Here is a 21,493-nt window from a genome sequence, read left to right on the forward strand (position 1 = left end):
GTGGACAGATCTAAAAGAGTGTGTCATAATTTGGCTATTGCACAAACAAAGATTTTAGTGATATCTAATATTTACCTGCTTTCCTCAAAGCGGCTGATGAGGTTGGACACTCGGCCCTTTCCCATAGCTCCTTCGACTCCTCCCTCCATGCTGGGTTTGACGGATAAGTTTCCAGATCCCAGCGGTAAGGAGACTTCTGTCACCGGACTGCTAATGTGCGCTGGCTTAGGAGGCACTGCAGCAAACCACAGAGTGATTGAAAACATGCATTGACACCCACACTCATGCTTATGTTGTAGTCCAGTAAATAATTATATAATCAAAAAATCTTCATTTGTTAATTCATGACCAGAACCAACAGCCATGAACAGTAAAAGCAAAAATGCCCTTTATAACCTAATATTTAAAAGGCTCTATCAGTGTTGGAAAGGAGAGAAAGGCATTTGCACTATAGTGGAAGCTGAAACTATTACGACCACAAGATGGCAGTACAGATATTTTTTACCTATAATGCCATGTAATCTGTAATACTTGTCAAGGTGAGACGAAGTGCATGTGGAAACTGAGAAGTCTGTGTCTACCTGCTGTGAGCGAATCACAGTTAAGCGGAAGGAGTGAAGATAATAATGAGATCATGGCTCCATCCTGTCTATCCTGTTTCATTTCACAGATCTATAACTCAGTTTGACATTTCAGTAACTTTTCTTAGGCTGCTTTAACTGTACTGCAGCAAAGGTGATCTCTAGAAAATCATTCACGCTTTTAAACACAGCAGGCTGTCTTGATCAGTGATAAAGCAGGTATAAAGACATGTTTAAAGGGACATTAAAGGGACAGTTCACTCAAAAATTCTTGATCACCCAAACAGTTCTTGGCCAACACTGACTCCCATAGTAGGAAAAATGACAACGGTTGTCAGAACTGTTTGCTTTCCTATATTCTCAAAATATCTTCTTTTGTGTGTTCAACAGAACAGAAATGTATAAAGCATTTTTTCCTACTATGGTATAGTCAATGGTGGCCAATAGTAGGGTTACAAGCATTTCTTTCAAATAAATTTCTGTTTGTTCATTAGAACAATGACATTTATACAGATTTGGAAGAACTTGAGCGTGAGTACATGAAGACAGAACTTCTATTTTTGGGTGAACTGTCCCTTTAAAGAAGCAAACATATTTTAGCAAAACTGACTTGATTTTTTCAGAGGTGACATTGAACATTTAGAGACTCTTATAAAATGGAAAATGCTGGTTGTATTGTGTTTTATTGAATCGCGATGATTTCTTGTAAATTGTGTGACTTTTAGGGATGTAATGATTCACTCAGCTCACGATGCTATGCGATTCACGATTCTGATCTCACGATGCGATTTACTCACAATTTATTTTTACAAAATGAGTTGAAACAAATTAGAAATGAACAACTTCCCTTGCATTATTTCTTAAATGCTTCACGTTTCTTTGTATAATAAAATTATGTTTTATTTCAAATAACAAAACTAAACTGCAATTTTATAACAAATTAATAATAGAAAAGGTCTTGTTAATATAAACAAACTAATACTGTCGGTGCTTTTCTTGGATTTTTTTGCATTTAAGAAATATCAGCATGTCCACGTTTAGGTTTGCAGTGAACATGGCGGCCCCTGCTGTTCAAAAAATGTATTGCGATTCAGTTCACACCTCAACCGATTTGAATCGTCACACATTATAATCGATTTTCAACCGGCTCACGGTGAATCGTTACATCCCTAGAGACTTTGCATAAGCACCTAGCAACACTGTATTTGTGTTTTCGTGTATACATTTCTGTACCTTGTGGTTTGGGATGCAGTGGCCGACGGTCTGAGCCTCTTCCATTTAATCCAGAATTGCTTTTATTGCTAAATTTGGATCCACGACATAATCTTTCACTACGACCACCTTGTTCAATAGGACTGCTGCTGCTGCCAGTAACTAAGAGTGAGAGAAAAAGAAGGTACATCATGCTTTTATCTTAGTAAACGTTGATGTTAAAATACTTGGTTTGTTTAAAAAGTAAAAACTGTGCATGGCAAGCTAAAAGGAGGGCTCAAGAGACCTTCTGGAAAACAATTCTTATTTTGGTTGATACAAGAGGCACAGACATAACATAGTGACCTTGCTTGGTCTATAAACACCATGCACTGTGCTGTGTTTTACCTTTCTCTGTTTTTCTTATTTGCTCCTGTAAAGCTGCTTTGGAACAATGCACATTGTGAAAAGCGCTATATAAATAAAATTGAATTGAATTGAACATAGTCTTTTAAAACAGCACTAAAATGTAATGCAGAATGTAATAGCGTGCATGTATACTATTTTTGCAGAAGTGAAAAGCATGTTTAAAGAAGAGAACTGTTTTTATACTCCTGTTATCAGTCATGACCAATATAAAAAGTGACCTTGAAACTAACAGTGACTTCAACTTGAAACAAAAACTAAAAATAACCATCAAGTTTCTCTCGTGATTACGGGAAAAAGGTTTTCTCATTGTTTGGAAAATCAATATTCTACCTATGAGGAAGCTTCTCTATTTAGTTCAGCCGAATGTTTCCTGAAAAACAGATTTTTGGCAAACAGAGAATGCCATTGGGTACATGTTTCTCTGTTGTTATGAGAGCCAATATTTTCAAGGTCAGGTGTCATCGTCTAGAGACCGCTGTTAAATCCAGATGCACTCGCTGCTTAGAAAAAGTTCCGGGTTCCCATGCTACAACCAAAACTGCATATTTCCATTCTGGTAAAACAACCAAGAATAAAATAACAGATTAGCAGACAGCTATTTTTACTGCTAAAATTAATCCAGCGGGGCTCTCACAAGAAACAGAAGTAAAGAAACAAACAAAAGCGCATTACAGAGATGTCCTTGATCACTAAAACACATACACTGATCTCGAGCAAACCTTATTAATATACATAACATTAAGAATAACATGAAACTGCATTTGTAACCCATTTTACTTATATAATGTGCAGTATACACAAGCGAAACAAAATATTCAGTGAGTGAAAATGTAGGCGGGACTTTGTTATCCACTGGGAAGTGAATTAATTTGGGAAAAGTGACAGGTGGCTGGAGGGAAGGGTTTTTTCATGAGATTACAAAGACGTCTTTTCTTCTTCACAATAACATAGAGAGATAAATGGTTTACCATGAACTATAAATGGGTAACAAATATTTTAATTCAATTTTGAATTCATGTTGACTTTACATTGTTTGAGATGCGTCTCATTTGTGTCTTATTCTTTCAAGAAATGTTGGGACATCATCCGAGTTGTGAAAAATAACTGAACAACCTGTCAACACTAAAACTTCTCCACACTCTCCCCTCGGCAAAGTGTTTTCTCCCAGGGGCCCATGTTCTGTTAAATGAAAGCATGTGGACGTCAATGCATCGAGCAGCACAAGGAGTCTTTATCTGGCCGTCCCGACTTCATCTTTCACTTTTTTGTCACTGTAAACATCTTAGGCCGATAGGCTGCAGAGAATTGTTCAGGACGGAGATGAATGATGCTGTTGTGCTGGCAGCAAATACACAGCGCTGGTAGCAGCTTCATGTGTGAAAGTTCATTCATCTGAGTTTGGCTCAGTCTGCGGCAGTAAACCCGTCCAGGATTGAAACACTTCATAAACAAGCTCTCTGTTTAAGGCTGTTTACTGCCCATGTCATTTCACGGACTTCAGATTATTCAAGTGTCTGAAAGGTAATATATTTTTGTAATATCCCGGAACAATCGGCAAATATATATGGGTGGTTGCATTTTATTTTCTCTTAGTAGACATGTTGACAGTGAGCTCTCAACTTTAAAAACTTTGAGAAATGTCCTTGTTTAGGAATGAAGTTATTCTTCCCTGTGCCTTATCTCATTAATGTCTACTTTAAGTTTTCGTCAATCTAGATTTTCTAGATCTGTAAAAAATAAGCAACTTCACTTATTAAAAACATTTGCTAGAGATCAGTAAGCAAAAACACAAATAACACTTTGACATAACATGCTAAAGTCTCTGAACACCTTAGCAACCACATACCAACGCAGGAACCAATCAACTTTTCTTTAGAAAATGTAAAAACACTCTGGCAATATGCAGACACTGTTCCTACTGGATTAACATCATTAACCTAAACATTTTTGTGTATGAAAGAAAGCATCCTCAAGGGGAATGTTGTAGCTCAGGGCACGCTTGTGCTGCTGCGTTACCATGGTAACCGGGTCACATTACCGTCTGTCTGTGAAAACACAGATGAAATATAACTGGTGCACATCATACACAGAGCTGCACCTGCATGTAGCCAGATCCGTAAAATTCCCTTGCTAGACTTTCAGCAGCTATAATGAAGACCACAGTTTGATTTCTAATGCGCAGCCTACTGATCACAAACTACAACAGTAAAATCTGCTAAAACATGCAAAACAAAAGTACATCCCCTAGCCGGGAATGTTCTTATCTGGATTGTATTGGATGTGTTGAACTTCCACATGTGACATGTTCATTGTGACAGGATGTCAAACACAACATGCAACACATATGTCGAAATATTCGCCCTTCATTTGAAAAGTACAAGCTCCAGTTGATGTGAAACATATTTGAATATGACTGTCACTGCACTATTATGAATCCATAAGGGAAAAAGCCAACTGATAATGTACACATGAAACAAGCTCCTTTTGTTTTTAAACAGATGTGAAAACAGAACACAACATGGCTCAGAATGAGATTATTAAAGTCTGGAACTGTTTTAAGTTTGTCATGCAATACAAAAACATAAACGAGCAATTCAGAATCATACAAGAAGAAGAAAACGAACAAATACTGTATGTAACAAGCTCCACCTGGTAATGGATCAAACGAAAGACAAACGAATGTGAGGGGAAAATGTCAACTGCTTCAACATGTTCATACAGGTTGGTAATGTCTAGATTTTTTGAGAGCTTGTTGAATAATAGTTTAGTAGAGTAGAAGTTTAACGTTTTGTTTTAAGTTCACTTGCTTCCCTACTAAGTTATCCTAAAATAGACAAAACTTTAGGAAAGTTAAGTAAAAAAAATCACATTAACTGAGCTGATTTAAATGTTATCAATTTCAACAAAATTGTAACAAATCTTTTCTGTGTATATCTAATAACAGGTCTAAAATACTTTCAACAACACAGTGGATTAAGCAGCAGTGCGAAAAAGAAAACAAGTGTGTGTCATAATACCGAGAGCCCTCGCAGTCCTCTCCGCTAATTTACTGTTGCCAGTATGATTTATACTCTCATAACATCTAAGCAGACCATAACCAATATACTCTAAGAAGAGGTGAGATTGTGATCACGTTAAGCCAAAGTAACCTTACCCTCAGTGCATTACCATAAATCCAAATAATGCCACATAATACAAGCCGTTTCCTTTATTCAAACCTTACACTCCACTGTAAACCCCACAGGCCAAATGAAACTCGGCAAGAATCGTGAGGAAGTAAGTAACTCCTCCCTCCAAACACACACTTCTCCATATCTACTTTATGATTTTGGTTATGTGACACAGTTGCCATGTGCATGAGTTACAGCTAAAGTGTTATTTCACTTTAGAACACTGACAGTGTATTTCTGAATGAAGCGGGAAAAAAATTGAAAAACCGAGTTCAAAAATTTTCACAATGGTAAGAGTTTATAATAATGATTTAAAATTTGAACTGTTTTTTTTTCATGTGAAATATCATGTTAACGTCATTTGACTTCAACAAACGTCAAAAAAGTATGTAAAATAAGATGTAATTTTGTGTTGACACACGAAAGTTGCAGAATGCAGTAAGGCAACCTGCAATTTTATGTTTCAAACAGAGATCGGTCAAAAGATACGGTTTGCACTTAAAGGGACAGTTCACCCAAAAATCTAATTCTGTCTTCATTTACTCACCCTCAAGTTGTTCCAAATCTGTACAAATTTCTTCGTTCTGATGAACACAGAGAAAGATATTTGGAAGAATGCTTTTAATCAAACAGATCGTGGCTTGACTACCATAGTAGGAAAAATTGCTTAGTAATTTTCTTTGTTTTGTTGAACACAAAAGATGATATTTTGAAGAATGTAGAAAAGCAAACAGTTCTACTATGGTAGTCAATGGTGGCCAAGAACGGTTTGGTTACAAGCATTCTTTCAAATATCTTTCTCTGTGTTCATTCGAACAAAGGAATTTATACAGATTTGGAACAACTTGAAGGTGGTGAGTAAATCATGACAGAATTTTTATTTTGGAGTGAAATGGCCCTTTAAAATACGCTGCATGAACACAAGTAGGAACTCTTAAACTGAACATATTGACACACCCTCCATATAAAGCGTATTTAAACTGTTTACCAGATTCCATGGCAGATCTGATTTATTTAAATCTCATTTGACATCGAGTGCAGACAGAGAGTATTTTATGACACCTGGGATTTCTCATCTTGGTACCCACAGCTCAACCAAACTCAAAATTAAAATTTTCCTCTAAACCCTCTTATTTTGACTTGGAATATATTTTTATATTGAGTTAAAATATCTGCCAACGCTGCTTGCATCTCAGATTTAGGAACTTTCAGTGCTATTTTAAAGGCACTTTCAGTATTTCCTCAAGCTATTTTGAGGCTTGTAGACTTGACACGTGAGAAGACCAGCCTCTCGTTAAAACAGTCTCCACAACAATCACAAAAAGTTATCACATGCAGACAATATGTGCAGTTTAACAGGACATGTAAGAAGTCTTGCTACATTTACCCTAATGAATTTCTTTACATTGGTCAGCTTACGTCTGATTTTGATGTAATAATCAGTATATTTATTGCCAATGCTTTACCTTAGTATGTGACTTCTGTAAAACAAACAAAAGAAAGAATTTGTAAATACAACAAAGCCAGGAAAAACATACCCCTCCAAAATTGTCATGTAATCCGCTTAGTGATGTTTTACAGAGGTGTGATCAGACTAGTCCACTATTTCTATCTTAGTGAGGTAAAGCGGTGAATCACAACTCAAACAAGTTCCACCGGCACAACGAGTGTGATGTCATATTACCATAGAGCTCAATTCAAATAAAGTCTGAAATACAAAAGACCTGACAATGAAAACACAGACAAAGAATAAGTGCTATTGTGTCTTTGAAGTAACATTAATTCATTTAGCATTTTTAAATATGTAGTCCTACTTACAATATAATCTTACTGGACCACAATCTCCCTGCAAATAACTGCATATTAAACATTAAAGTCCCAGTGAAAAAAAATTACAATGCCTATTTTTTCATGAAATATTGCAGTGTTTATTGTAAATAGTTTATCAATGTGGGTCATTCTCTTTTTAAAAGTCATGTGCCCTCATAATCTTTAGTTAAAATCTGAAAATCCACTTCAGTCCTGTAATGACTATCCATCTTAGATGACATGTAGGCCCGATTCACATTTCACATTCGAAATCTTTGGAAATAGGGGGCGACGCGGTCGCGATGTGCATGCGGTGCGTCGTGCTCTTTTTTTCAGGCGCATCGGCGCCGCATCGAGATGAAAAAATCTCAACTTTTCAGAAAGCCACAAGCACACCGCAGGTCATGTGACAAGAACCAACCAGCCAATATAGACAAGCTCCATGAAAACGGAGACATAGATGATCACAAGTAAATCTAGTAGCAGAGTTATTGCAAGGTATTTTCAGTGCATATAATCCATATATACTTCGTTTATACCTCCTCGTCTCAACGGCTATCGTTGCCCATGGTTGCTTAGCGACGACAGACACCAGGAGAGCGCAAAGTCCAGGCGCTTTGGAAAAAAAGTAGAACGCAGTGCAGCTTGCGTTATCCGTGCGGTTTTAGACGCGAAATGTGAATCGGGCCTTAGACGGCTTGAGCAGAGCATCCGTTAACTCCACCCCTTCAACTGACAGCTGGCTGCCAGTTCTATTTCAAAATGCAACGGCTGTTTTTATACATCAAATCGCAGAGAAAGACGAAAGCCACACCCACTATTTTTCTCATTCAAATTTCCATTTCACTTGGAAATGCGTCAAAATACGGAAGTAAAATCATCACAACTTCTGGTTCACGGGGACTATAAATAGTTAAGCTGTGGCTAGACTACTGACCGACACTGAAGTGTGGCACAATCACCCTAATTCACGCGAACAACGGCTGCTTCATGCAGAATAGACAGGATGATAAATTACACCCGCAATACTGCATCAACAGCTGCAATAACGGTCTGAGCGAGGAACAGACAGGAACAGACCTAAAAGAGAGAGAGAGAGAGAGAGAGAGAGAGAGAGAGAGAGAGTGAGATAGTGGTGTTGCCCACCTTTGCTCTGAGCGATCTTTACTCCAACACAAGCCTCTTCTTCATCAGATTGTTTGGAGGGAAAGCAGCTAGGCGTTCCAGCTTTATCTGAAAAACAAATTGTATTAATTGCACTTTTTTATTACAGGAAACTGTTGGGGACACATTAATGCTTAAGAGCACATGCAGCCATAACTGCTCGGACCTGCACAATTTACTGCCCGGGGGAGAGTAACTTTGAGGAAATGCAACATAACAATTTTTGTGTCTGTAGAAAACTTATCATTAATCTGTTTTCACCGGAACTCCATGTGATGACCTGTATGCAGAACAAAGCGTGTTGATGTTTTTGTGATAGGCAACACGTTTTGTGATTGGCAGATCCAAGCTAATGTGACATGGTTGAGACAATAAAGTCTGCCTGCATCCATTAGTGTAATGATAATTTGGCCTTACCGTCATTAGGTCGCAAAAAAAATCTTTGATCCTCCTAATTTTTTAAAGACTGAATATTTTGTGATTTTTAAGGTCCTACTTTGGTTTATGGAGTGTCCAACAACAAGTTTACGTACATACAGTACACGGTGTAAAAACACTTTCATTTTCTAATAATAGGCAGTTATTATAACCTTACTTCTTGACTGACTCTCAAATGATTCGTTCAGAGATTCATCTGTCTAATTTGTCTTTTCTAAAGTTTTTTTAAGTAAGCTTAACTTTAACAATTTTTTAAAAGTTTTTTAGATTTTTAGATCAAGATTTTAAAGTAATGTCAAAAAGAAAACCTTTGATCCTAAAAATAGTCCTCATTTTCTTTTAAAGTATACATAACCAGGGATTTTTAAGGTCTTAATTTGGTTTATGGAGTGTCCAACAACAAGTTTATGTACATAGAAGGTGAAAAAACACTATTATTTCGTAGTAACAGGTAGTTATTCTTACCTTACTTCTTGACTGACTCTCAAATAATTCGCTCCAGGATTCATCTGTCTAAATCCCCTCCTTTCCGCTAGCCTAGTCTGATGTGATTGGTCAGATGGTCTAGTCTGCTGTGATTGGTCTACCACGATTGAGGCTCACGTGCTACAGTGTTTGGGGGAGAAGAATGAAGTTTTCGCGTGCAGTCCTAGCAAAACATAGGCGGGGACTATATGTAGTGACGTAAATCCGCGGCGGTTCGCAAATCGGACTAGGGACGACTCGTTTGCGTGAATCAGAGTCGACTCACTTTTTTCCAAGCCAATAACTTTTCTATTCATTCACCTTCGGATTTACAACTTGGCAGACTGCTTACTTTCAAACACAACAACATTACACACTGCATGAAAGGTAATTTTCATGATCTCATGTTATGTACTCTTTAAAGCAACACGGTAGAACTTTTGCTCACGGTTCCCCCATGTGCGTAATTGACCCTTCGCAAAGCATGCCCCTTTTTGCTATGTTCGACATCAGCCAGAGCGCTCCCACTGCACTAAATAATATTTATTGTGAAATAATAATTTCTGGGGGAAAAAAACGTGTACTTTCAGCCAAAAGCAATAAGAAAGTCTGCAATAAGAAAGTGACTCAATAAAGTAAACAAAAATAAAGATCGAAGCTCTAGCCCAACGTACTGTGCTTGCTGTATCAACATAACATCTGGATAGTGCCATTGGTTTCTGACACGGGTGAAACTGAGATTATGACTATAAAGATTCAATTTTACCTCTGGCAGTGTTGATGAGATGCAGTCCTTCAGCGCGGATCATATGACAGTCAGTCTATGCTGTAAAACTCCGCGGACAATTCTTCTTGTATGAGTCTGTTTTAAGAAGTCTTTATTGTTGTACATTATGACAACTAAGATTCCACAGTGACATGACTTTTAGCTGGGATCATGTTCGTACAGTGTGACGACCAGCGACATTTGCGAAGGACTTTTTATAACCGCATTATGCTCACGGGTTAAACTCTATGGTTTGATTGTCGGACAAAATGGTGAATAGCAACAGGGGCACATTATATCGTCGTTATGATTGGTCCGGTTGTTTGTCAATCAAACTCACGCGAAGGGTCAATTGTCTGTTTCCAGTGTCATAAATAATGTCGCTGTATAAGCTACCCGTGGGCAGCGCAATACACGTGAATTTGTTGACTAAGCTGATAAAACCATGTCGCACTCTTCCGCAGGCAGGGGATGGGCGGGGCTATGTGTACCGACCCGACCACAGAACTTACAGAATGTGGTTATAGGTGCTATGAGGCTGCTCTGGTAACAGCGGGAGTAGAATTAGTCCGGTTAAGAGTTGTTCTACCACTGAAATAATTTTAGAGACATTTTTTTAAGGTCGAAAAACTACAAAGTGTTGCTTTAACAAAATTAATCCAAATTATTGAAATATTGAAAATGTGCCTACCACAGCATTCATTTCACTATAGTTTGCAATAAATTACATATTTTATTCACAAACTTTCTATAATTATTGTACTGTAGCATTACTGTATTGCATATGTGCCTATTTTTAAGTTATCACATAAACATTTTTCTTCAATATTGTGCAGCCTTAAAGAATATAGATTTGTTTTGATTTTTTTGGTGAAATATGACCCAGACATCCTTTTGAAATTTACATTATTTACAGAAAAATTATATTTGTAGAACAATTACAATTACAGACAAAAGCTTTTTGCATGAAAAAGACACTGAGCAGAAGGTCGGTGGATAGATATTATGAGGAAACATTAATGCATGTGTTGCCAATTAAAAGAAAAGTTAATCTCCGGAGAGTCGCCTCTAATGAATTCTGCTGCGATATCTAGAGCATCACAGAGCTGTTAATGTACTCTATTTATGAGACACATAAAAGATGAAAGTGCACGAGAGAACAAGCAGACTGTGGTTTCCAAATGTGCATACAGTACACAAAGTTTTTAAAACACAAAGCTAAAATTGTAACACCTACTTCTACACCCAACTATGTGACCGTGAATAAGACCATGGGAAAGACAATAGCAGCATGCCATGAACAAATAAAATAATAAAATGAACTAAAGAATAATGAAAAGGGTTAAAGCATACTTAAAATTCCCCTAAAAAGTTTAATCAAGTAAAAAAAGAACAGAAGTGTGTTGATGTTTTGCTTGATTCAGTGTATTTAAGCAACATATTTTATACGGTTTGTGTACTCTATGGTCTCCTGCCTGTGAGATTAGAGGGTTTTTTCATCTGGAGCCCTTAAGTCCACCTGAACGGTCTCTTGATCAAACCCCCCCAGTCATTTTATTTTTTATGGAGGGTTTTGAAGCAAAACAACCACAAGAAACTAATTTTAGTGAACATGAAAGAGGGGGCTGATGAAAGAACCTAAATGAAAGCCCTCTTTATGAGCTGTGAGAGGTGGTTAATGACTCTCTTAGCAAACACTGCACAACCCATATGTGAAATTGGGTTGCCATGGAAGCCAAGGCCTCAATGAACCCGTTGGCTCGATTGGACGCATAGAATTGTGGGCCATCGATGTTTACAGTCATCCTTTATCGGAATACAAGAGTAAACTGGTTTGACACATTTATGATTATACGTGTAGCTTTTATGTTGACCCTTATTAAAGTTAATGTGTCATGAATTATGTTCACAGTCAAGTGGACACATTGAATGTAAATATTATAATGGCAGTGAATTATGGATTCGGTCGATTCAAATAGAAATGCGTCTCTAAATCAGGTTCAATCAATTGTCGGTTTGTACAGATGTATTTCAAATAATTGTAATCACACCGCTGAACTACATGTACTATGATGCAAATGGAAACCGATGGCACCAACTATAGCCTACAAACAATATGATATGACAGAAGATAAATATAAATAAATAATATCTGATTCAGAACTTAAGCTGATATCTTTGGTGCATTTCATAGCTTGTCTACATTTTAACTATGGTGAGGATCTAAATGAACAGTAATAAATAAAGTAATTAAATCAATCTAAGAAAATGAGTTATAAGATATATAATTATAATGGGAGATTTTTATCGTGAAATATATTGTTACCGTGAAATAAAATGACTCATTCCGTGAAATAGATTTTTGAGTTTTGGTTTATCAATCTGTGGAAACACTGAATATACGCTGACAAAGAAAGCAAAGGCCAAAACTAGTAAAAATTTACTAAAAGATAAAAAAAAGAAATTAATTAATATATAACAATATTAATAATATGATAACCTTTTCTGATTGTTGTCTCATTTTCTTTTAGGACAATGGTGACAAATTTTCTACCACAATTTTCCTGTAGTAATTTTGGCAGTTACCATGATATATTTTTGTAAGGAAAAAAAAGAATTTAATATGAATGTAGACAGTATAAATACTTGACCAGCAACTGCAGCTCATTATTTTCTTTAATATAATATACACATTTTCAATTTGACACAAATGTTTAAGCGCTTTCACCAAACAACGAAATTCAGGCAGAAATCATGAAGGATATTGGCAGCTCTCTGATACATATTTTAAAGGGGCACAGGTCAAACATTCAAGTGAGACATTTTATCTGGCCTTGGCAAAAATATTTGTATAGAGCGTCAGCTGAAGGTCATGTCACTTGACAGTTGACACAAAAGGAAATGCTTTAGGAAAAAATAATACCTGCTCGGCTCTTGGATGTCCACTGCGACTGGGTTTCCCTTTTTTTTGCATTCTTAAGATGACTCTCCATTTCAATCAGGCAACTGAGGACACTGATCAACCAGGAAGCGCTCTTGACATGTCTACAGTATGCTTGTGACAGTGTCACCCAAAACAAACGTCTGGCAACCTGTCACGCCCCTTCCCCTCATCTGTCACAAAAACCGGTTTCTCAGCCAACGTGAGAGGAAGCTGGAGACTTGACAGGTACACTGACAGTCACCATAAACATCAGCTTCGAGCATACATTTGTAGTTTATTGCACATACAGTAGTAGTATAGTAGCACATACAGTAGTATATATACACACAGTATATAAATACATACTTAATTCTGATTGGCTGGAAGGTGTGCATTAAAACCGTTTAATGCACAAGTAGTTTCAGTCAGTTTGATCAACGTTTGAAATTAACTGACGTGGATTATCCCTTACATATATATACACTATACACATACTGTAAATACATACATATATACATATATTTTATAGTGTATAAGTCCACATTTAAATGACCAAAGTTGCACTCAACTCGGATTCAGCTACTCTTGATCAGTCAACCAAATTGCTTCTCCTTTTCTGAGCATCTACATGGTGTCACTTTCCTGCAAAGTTCTGCTTTTCAGTTCTTGCTTTATGGACTGCACAACTGAAAGCAGTCTCATGGGTGACAGTGAGAAGCAGATCACACTGTTATTTCTGTACACTATTCTCAGAAGGAGACTACGTAGGTGGTGGTGAGGTCACCGATCATAGAGACAATCCGCCTTTCACACAAGACTGTAAAGATGGATGGCACAACACATGGCAAATAAAAATGAGAAAAAAGAAATCACTGTAGTATCGGAATTGGTTCTCTTAAACTCTGTGATATTCAAAGAGAATCAAATTGAGACCAACGTCTAACGTTTGTATCCTGAAATATAAGAAGAGATCTCAACCATGTCACATTTGCTTGGATTGCGCAACACCTACAATCCAAAGTTGCTCATGAACAAAACCAAATTATACAAGCTATGCTAACTATATTATTTTTACAGACAATTCAACAAAGGTCTTCATTTCCTTTCTCTAAGAAAAAAGCGAAACATCAGAGCAGTTACACTTAAAAACTCAATTTAGAACATGAGAGACATAGAAAGAGCGACGCAGAATTGAGGTGCCAAAACAAAAATTGTGATGTGTGTAAACTCTTTGCATGTATCTTTTAACACATTGACCAGTCTTAACACGTCTCTAATCCTGTTAAGAGCTACTTTTCTGGTTAATCTGTCTGGTGTACGCTGGCTGCTTCAAACACAGCACAAACGCAGATCTCCACCTGCTTCCATGAAGCACCTGACCTGCTCCCATAACCCATCTGCGTGTGTCTGCGCATAATCGCTTCAGCGCAAGAACTGACTAAATCGTAACAAGTCCTGTTTAAATAGATTATTGCATTAGGTTTGATCTCTCACACAAAAGCACTCCACACACATACACAGACGGACGGCTCATTCGCACAGAGAAGTATGCGGTGTGCTGCAATGCATTCATGCGTGCCGACATGTAAACATTAGCTCTGTTTTCTCTCTGTCAAAGTGCTCAAGTGCATCGTCTGCTGCAGCAAACCAAACCGTTTTAAGAGCCACAGCCCTTTTCAACTGTGGTCAGGTCTGCGCAGAATAAAATTAGATGTATAGTGTTAAAAAAAGCACTGACCTGAAGCGAATCGTCCTACGATTCAAGAAGACAGCCGCAGCATGCGTCTCCATGTATACATGCGTGTGAGAGAGAGATTTCCAAAGCAGTTCACCAAAGAAACATCCGTCCTTATCCAAAGAATCACGCCAGAATGAACAGCCCTCTCATGAGCGCCCTCTCTCTCTCTGTGGCTCTGCCGTCACACTCTCTCGGCATTTCTCTCTCTACTTGCTTTACTCCACCTCTCTCCCTCGCTTGCTTCTCCATGCACACTGTGTTTTCCGTTCTGTTTTTCAGCAGCGAGGATAATCACATTCCAGAGGAGGGACAGCATATGGCAGGAAACGCTTTATACGCTCGTGCCAATATGCGCTTGTGAGCGTCGCATGGACAATTACTCCTATTGTGTTGCTGGAGGAGATGACTGCCACAAGCTCTCATCGGCTGCCACCGGAGGGGTGAGGGGTTTGGAATAAGGGGTGGGGTAAAACTTGGGCGGGGTAACGGAGGAAAACTAGAAGAATATTGATGAGATGATGCCGTGAATGGCTGTCTATCAAGGAATCGGTTGGGTCACAGGAGCTCATGTGTCATTAAAATTCAGCGGAGGGGGCGAAAATGAGGCGGATTCTATTGGAGGGCACGCACCGGTCATCTGACGAAAGGACCGGGCCACATGGGAGACAGCGGTAGAATACAGATGACTCAGAGATATGTGGGGGAAGGGGGAAAAGAGAATAGGTCACAACCTACAATATTCTCATGCTTTCAATTGTTGAAACAAAGCCAACAGAGAAAAAAATAACTTTCAACAACATAGTACCATGGGATGTGTCACAGCACCATATGTGTTCTTGTAATGTAGCTCACTTGGTAGAGCTTTGCGAAGGTCATGGGTTCGATCCCAGGGATTGCACATACTGATACGAGCAGGTCGCTTTGGATAAAACGATCTGCCAAATGCATAAATCTGAGAAATGTTAGGTTTTTTTTACCCCGTTACCATGGTAACCCATTTCAGAACTAGATTTCACAAGTGCCCGGCTTGGGGGTTGCTTACTGGTTTATTTTCAGGAGCCCACCAGTAAATCAGTAAATCCCACCAGTAAATCTCCATTACAATGGCGTCTTTACTGTAGTAAATAAAGATACAGAGATAAAGTCTCATTAGGGTCTAATCTGATTGATTTCAGTGTTAACTAAGGGTGTGTTCACTTATGCCATGTTTGGTTCGATTAAAATTAACTCTGGTCGTCTGGTGCGATTGCTCTGTTAGTGTGGTGTATTTGTGTAAGTGTGAACAATGTCACCCGAACCTTGGTGCGCATCAAACAAGTGGATGGAGACTGCTGAAACGATGGGTCACGGTACACTTTCAAACGAACTCTGGCGCGGTTCGCTTGAAATATGAACGCAACACGGACCAAAGGCATCGAACTGAACCAAAAAAAGGAAGTGATAACAGTATAAGACCCGAAAATCAAGTGATTTGGTATAAAGGAGTGTTTATTAGATCTGTGCTTGTGCATGTAACAGGAATTCCTGGCGCCGTTTTGACTGCTTTAAACATTTCATGAGGTCTTCGCGAGTTACCGGCTTGCTATAAATACCCTCATATGCGCAGGCATACACTGAGCATGTACTGTATAACCCAGCACACAGCATTGTTTTGGATGTCCGGTAAGTTCGGTTTTAAAATATAAATCATAAAAGCTGTGCAATCACGTTGCGACTTTACACGTAAGCTGTTAGGTTTGATAACTTTAGGTTCGCTGTTAAAATACCAGTCTGAACGCAAAGCGAACCAGGGGCCAGTTGCATAAACATAGCCGCTAATTTAAGACTGTGGCTGCGTCCGAAATCGCATACTGTGACAGTACGCACTGAATTTGAATAAGTACCTACCTATCGGCCGTCAAAACAGTACGTTCTATATAGTATGAGTGGGAGTAGTATGAATACATTTCGGAGATACTGCGTCCGCCATGTTTTATGGTCATTTGACACGTATGCTCTTTGACCTATGACGTATTAACAACAACCTACACGTGAGAGTTGATAAAAACATAATTTAGTCACGAGAAGTTAATTTATTGGCACTTACATTAAAAACGGACGTCCGCCTTAAAAGTTTTCCGTTATGTTTATTTGATCTACTTTTGAAATTTGACCATTTCTCAGCTCCCGTGACATCATGGGATAGATAAGTGTCCATCCGATCCACACTCACGAATCTCAGCGGAAGTAGTAGACCATCCGGGTATTTCTCGCCTACTGTTTTTTGCATACTGAGGTTTCGGACATACTATTCATGACTCATACTCATTTTCGCCTACTATGTAGTATGGAAGTAGGCGATTTTGGACGCAGCCTGTGTCTTAACAACTAGTCTCACTGACTAGCAATTAGTTAGGACTAATTAGTTTTACTTTTCAGATTTTAATTAGACCAATCTACCTTTTTATGTGACTGACTTAAAGAAGTTATGACCAGTTTTGAAGAAAAAAATTAGATGACAAACTTCTAAGCAGTTTATGCAACCGGTCACAGGACTACATTTATTTTTTGGTCCGGACCAAAAGAACCAAACTACAAATATGAGCGCACCCTAAATGTTAGTTTACAAGAAATGTAGTTCTCAATTACACTTTTGTCGAGTGTGTGGGAATGAATGAAATTGACTTCCTGTTTCTCACATCAGCCGGTATACAGTAAAGCACTGTGTCGAGAAACAGCTCTGTAAGTAATTATATACTTTACAGGAAATATTTAACAGACCGCACGATTAAGCTTGTAAAAAAAATGCTGGCGTGCAGACGAATGCTGGTTTTCACTTCTCACCCGACTGCATGTTTCCTTGTTGATTTTTGGTGATGTGACGATTGCGCAGTTGTTTAGAGATGCGGGAATGCTGAGGCGTATAGCCTAAGGTCACACCATCCCACTGAATTCCGAAAATGCTCGCAAACACTTGCATGCAAAAACATACACAACACTGCTGTAAAGAGTGCTGTTGTAAACACCCTTAAAGTGACGAGCACCTTTTTTGAAACATGCTAATTCAACCAATCAGACTGAAAGACCTCTTTCCGTTTTCACTACTCCAGCTTCACCCTTTGTTTATTCTCTTAAAGGGGTCATATGGCGCGAATACGTGTTTTTCTGTGTCTTTGGTGTGTTATAAGTTGCCCATGCATGTATTAGACACATAAAATTGAAAAATTAAAGTGTCGGAACAAAAGATGCATTCTATCTAAAAGCGAATGCTCACCCAGACCTGTCTAAAACGCCTCATATAACCACACACCCACAAATCTACGTCAGTTCGTGGTATGATTTGACTAAGACCGCCCAAATGTATACACAAGTAAGGTGGGCGTACCTGTCAGTACAATTGCTTTGGAACCTGATGTTCCAAATACGGTAATGGAGCGTTACATTTCCATCACACGCTTGCAGTATTTGACCAATCACTACACACTGGTTAACTGACCAATCATAGCACACCTCGCTTTTCAGAGCGATGAGCTTTGTAAAAAATCTGCGCATTTCAGAGAGGCGGAGCAAAGAGGAGATACAAACATGCACGGTATGTGGAAAATACAGTGTTTTTTAACCTTAAATCGTGTATAAACATTGCATTACATCTAAAACAAACGGTAATATTTGTTTTAGCCATGTCATATGACCCCTTTAAAAATGGACACCAGCATCCTTAACATCATCTGAGAACGCACACGACCCTCATCTCCCCCACTCTCAGCTTCCACTTTATTCTGTGGCACACTCCTGGTGTTATCTCCACCTCCCATCAATACATCTTCAGTCTTTTCCTCCACCCATGTCTTTTCGTAAATGAAAGGCCATGACTTTAGACAACCAGTATTCCCCAAAGACTCTTTTATTCTGACTCTTTCTCATAGAAGACTTAAACTAAACTGAGTGTAGACTTTAAACCCAGCCGGCTGCCAGACATAAACAATTCAAATCCATTTAATTTATGTTTTAGAGGAGCATATTTTCATTGACATTGAGCTCCTCTGAAAATGTACAAATCAATCTATTCATCTCTGAGGTGACCTAACCTGTAATGCTGATTTTCATAAGACAAAAACATCCTATCCTGACAATAAATGTTTTTATTTTGAGCACACACACCTGACCGTATGCACACATATACAGATCTGTGCATTCCCAAAAATGGCACAATGACTCCGAATCAACCAAATATTTTCTACTATACAAACAAATATTATCTACTATGCCTTCAGGCATTAAAAACACTTTTACAGATTTCCTGTCAAATAGTTTTGTGTGGGTGTGAGTCCGAAAAACTGTTCCTTATTGCTGAACCGTTCAGCTCAGCTGTTAATATCATAAGTCAAACCAAATAGAAACATCCCTAAAAGTGCATATACAAAAACATGACAAAACTATTTCAAACATCCACACGTAAAGGAATTTTAGACACTTTAAGTATCAGTACACACAGCGCATTCTTGTCTTTCATTTTGGCCACTATATTTTTAACGCATTCTTCTATAATGAGTGCTGTATGTGAGAGTCAATGGAATGAGTCAAATAAGTGCTGTCACCATGCACAACACAGTCTGGTTTACATTTTTAACAGCGCCTCTGCCCCCTGCTGGACAATCTGACATGTGGCCTTCTGAGATCCCCACATACACGTGTGTGTATTTTTCACATTATCATTACAGAAGTATCAGAATGTCGGAATACTTACAGTTCTGGATAAATTTAAACATACATGCAACATGACAAACATGACAACCTGGGTTTACACATTAGTAAACAAGGGACTTCCAAATGCATAAAACAGACTGCTTAGGTTTTGTTTTCCTTAACTGTCTGTTGTCAAAATGCACACGCAGACAGGAAAGGGAAAGAAAAATAAAACAAAAAGAGAGAAAGACTGTTATGTCCTAGGTAAGATGCAATGAGGAGGAAAATAATGAATACTTTAATTAACCAAATCAAGTAGTATAACAGTACACCGCATGCAGCAGCAGGTGGAACACTTCTTCCTCTTACTCTTCTATTTTCGACATACACACAACACAAACTTCTACCGCCTACTGGTCAATATGCACAGATGAACACAACAAAGACAAACTGGGCTAGGAAAAGAGAGAGGCTTTAAATGAGGGGGCTGATCGGAGGCAGAACAGGAAAGGCTGAAAAAGGAAGTGACGTCATTCTTCAGGTGCATGTAACATTTAGTAACAAGTTTGTTTTCGTAGCCTGTTGCTGTGTGGTCAGTGCTCCAGACATAGGGCTCAACTGTGTCCTGGGCGACCCGAGTTCGAGTCCCAGCTCGGCGTCCTTTCCCGATCCTACTCTCTTCTCTCCTTCCAATCTCTCTCCACTATCTTCTAATTAGTTAATAAAAGCCTAAAAAAGCCGCTTACCATCAAGATTGGCTGCAAGATTGCAGCTCTTTACTCTTGTGATAGTGAGAGAAGTTGAGGTGTGTTTGTTTGTTCACAGCATTTCAGTGATGGATGTTACTTAAATGGTGGATATAACGCTGGATTTGGAGATCGTTTGAAACAGATGGATGAAGCGGTCCCAGCGCTGAAAAATGCCGGACATGTACCGCACGTGGTAAGTGAAACTAAGTCATATGTCTGTGTTTTGTTGGCAATCGGCGCGTATGTGCATAATGTAAACAACACAAACTTATAGTCAGAGGTGGGTAGTAACGCGCTACATTTACTTCGTTACATTTACTTGAGTAACATTTTGGAAAATATGTACTTTTTAAGTAAAATTAAAAGTGTGTACTTTTAATCTTACTTGAGTAAATTTCTAATAGAAAATCTGTACTTTTACTTCGTTACATAACTTACATTGCGTGACGTTTCTTCGTTCCTTGTTACTGCAGTGTCAACTAGCATTAAATTGACCACTTGGGCTATCACTATTATTAAATAATCGTCTCATCGCGATTGTTTGGCCTCATCGCGATGGTTTCAGATCATCGCAATTATTGCACATCTCTATAGAAGACACTAGGGGGAGCTGTAGTGCCTGTATATTACATATTTTAGTGTATTTATTGTAACTAAAGCATTGTAATACTTGTAAAATGTACCACCACAACACAATAAAAACTAAAGCATATACCATAAAAATAACCTGCAGTACAATTTAATATTATTTAAGCTAATCTTAGTGTGAAAACCAGTCTACCAAAATTTCATTAACATAGAAGTAAAATTTTATTGTAGAAAAAAACAGACTAGAAGCTTTTCTATGACTGATAGCATATCAATGGTGGCTTCACTCCTGATCAATTTACTTAATTTACAAGTATTTGGCAGTTGTATTATTGACAGGTAAACGCCTAAACCTTAAATATATGATAAACCAATATTTTCCGATGTATTTCCAAGAAAAAAAACATATTTTTTATTATTCAGAACAATATGGTCGTTTCAAAGCTGAATAAAAAATGTATGAGAATTAAATGTTAAAAAGCTCTAAAACAGACAATTAATCGTCATAATCGCAATGATTTACTAGACAATTAATCGTTAGCCAAATTTCATTGACCACCAAAATCGTATTGACCACAAAAGCGAATTGATTCTTCAGATCTCAGAAGGGATACACCTTTCTTCTGCTTTGGTTTGCAACTGTTTCTTTAAAAAAAATCCACATAACCATCTTGTCTCTAGGTAAAGAAACACAACATATTTTAGCACTGTACCGAGTGCAGATTAAAGATAAAATGATCACATAAACAATGTAGAAGTGTATACTATTTTACCAACTTATGGCCACATAAACATCAGAGAGTGGTGATCACCTGAC

General features: G+C 38.1%; 1 protein-coding gene across 4 annotated transcripts in view; it reads right to left on the bottom strand.

The window, feature by feature from the left end:
• Positions 1-21,493, bottom strand: part of fgd4a (FYVE, RhoGEF and PH domain containing 4a) — a 39,746-nt gene that overhangs the window by 13,687 nt on the left and 4,566 nt on the right. The window contains exons 1-4 of one of the 4 annotated variants that reach the window (XM_057347440.1): positions 12,937-13,064; positions 8,327-8,413; positions 1,815-1,955; positions 76-235 (exon numbers count right to left, since the gene is read on the bottom strand). In XM_057347440.1, coding sequence (XP_057203423.1) covers positions 76-235; positions 1,815-1,955; positions 8,327-8,413; positions 12,937-13,006 — 458 coding nt within the window. In that variant the 5' untranslated portion in view covers positions 13,007-13,064. Of the gene's footprint in view, positions 1-75; positions 236-1,814; positions 1,956-5,355; positions 5,467-8,326; positions 8,414-12,936; positions 13,065-14,674; positions 14,697-21,493 lie in introns of those variants that run through there. The other 3 variants (XM_057347442.1, XM_057347439.1, XM_057347441.1) reach the window with 3 other exon arrangements.

The sequence above is a fragment of the Triplophysa rosa genome, linkage group LG12 (assembly GCF_024868665.1).
Source record: "Triplophysa rosa linkage group LG12, Trosa_1v2, whole genome shotgun sequence".
NCBI lineage: Eukaryota > Metazoa > Chordata > Actinopteri > Cypriniformes > Nemacheilidae > Triplophysa > Triplophysa rosa.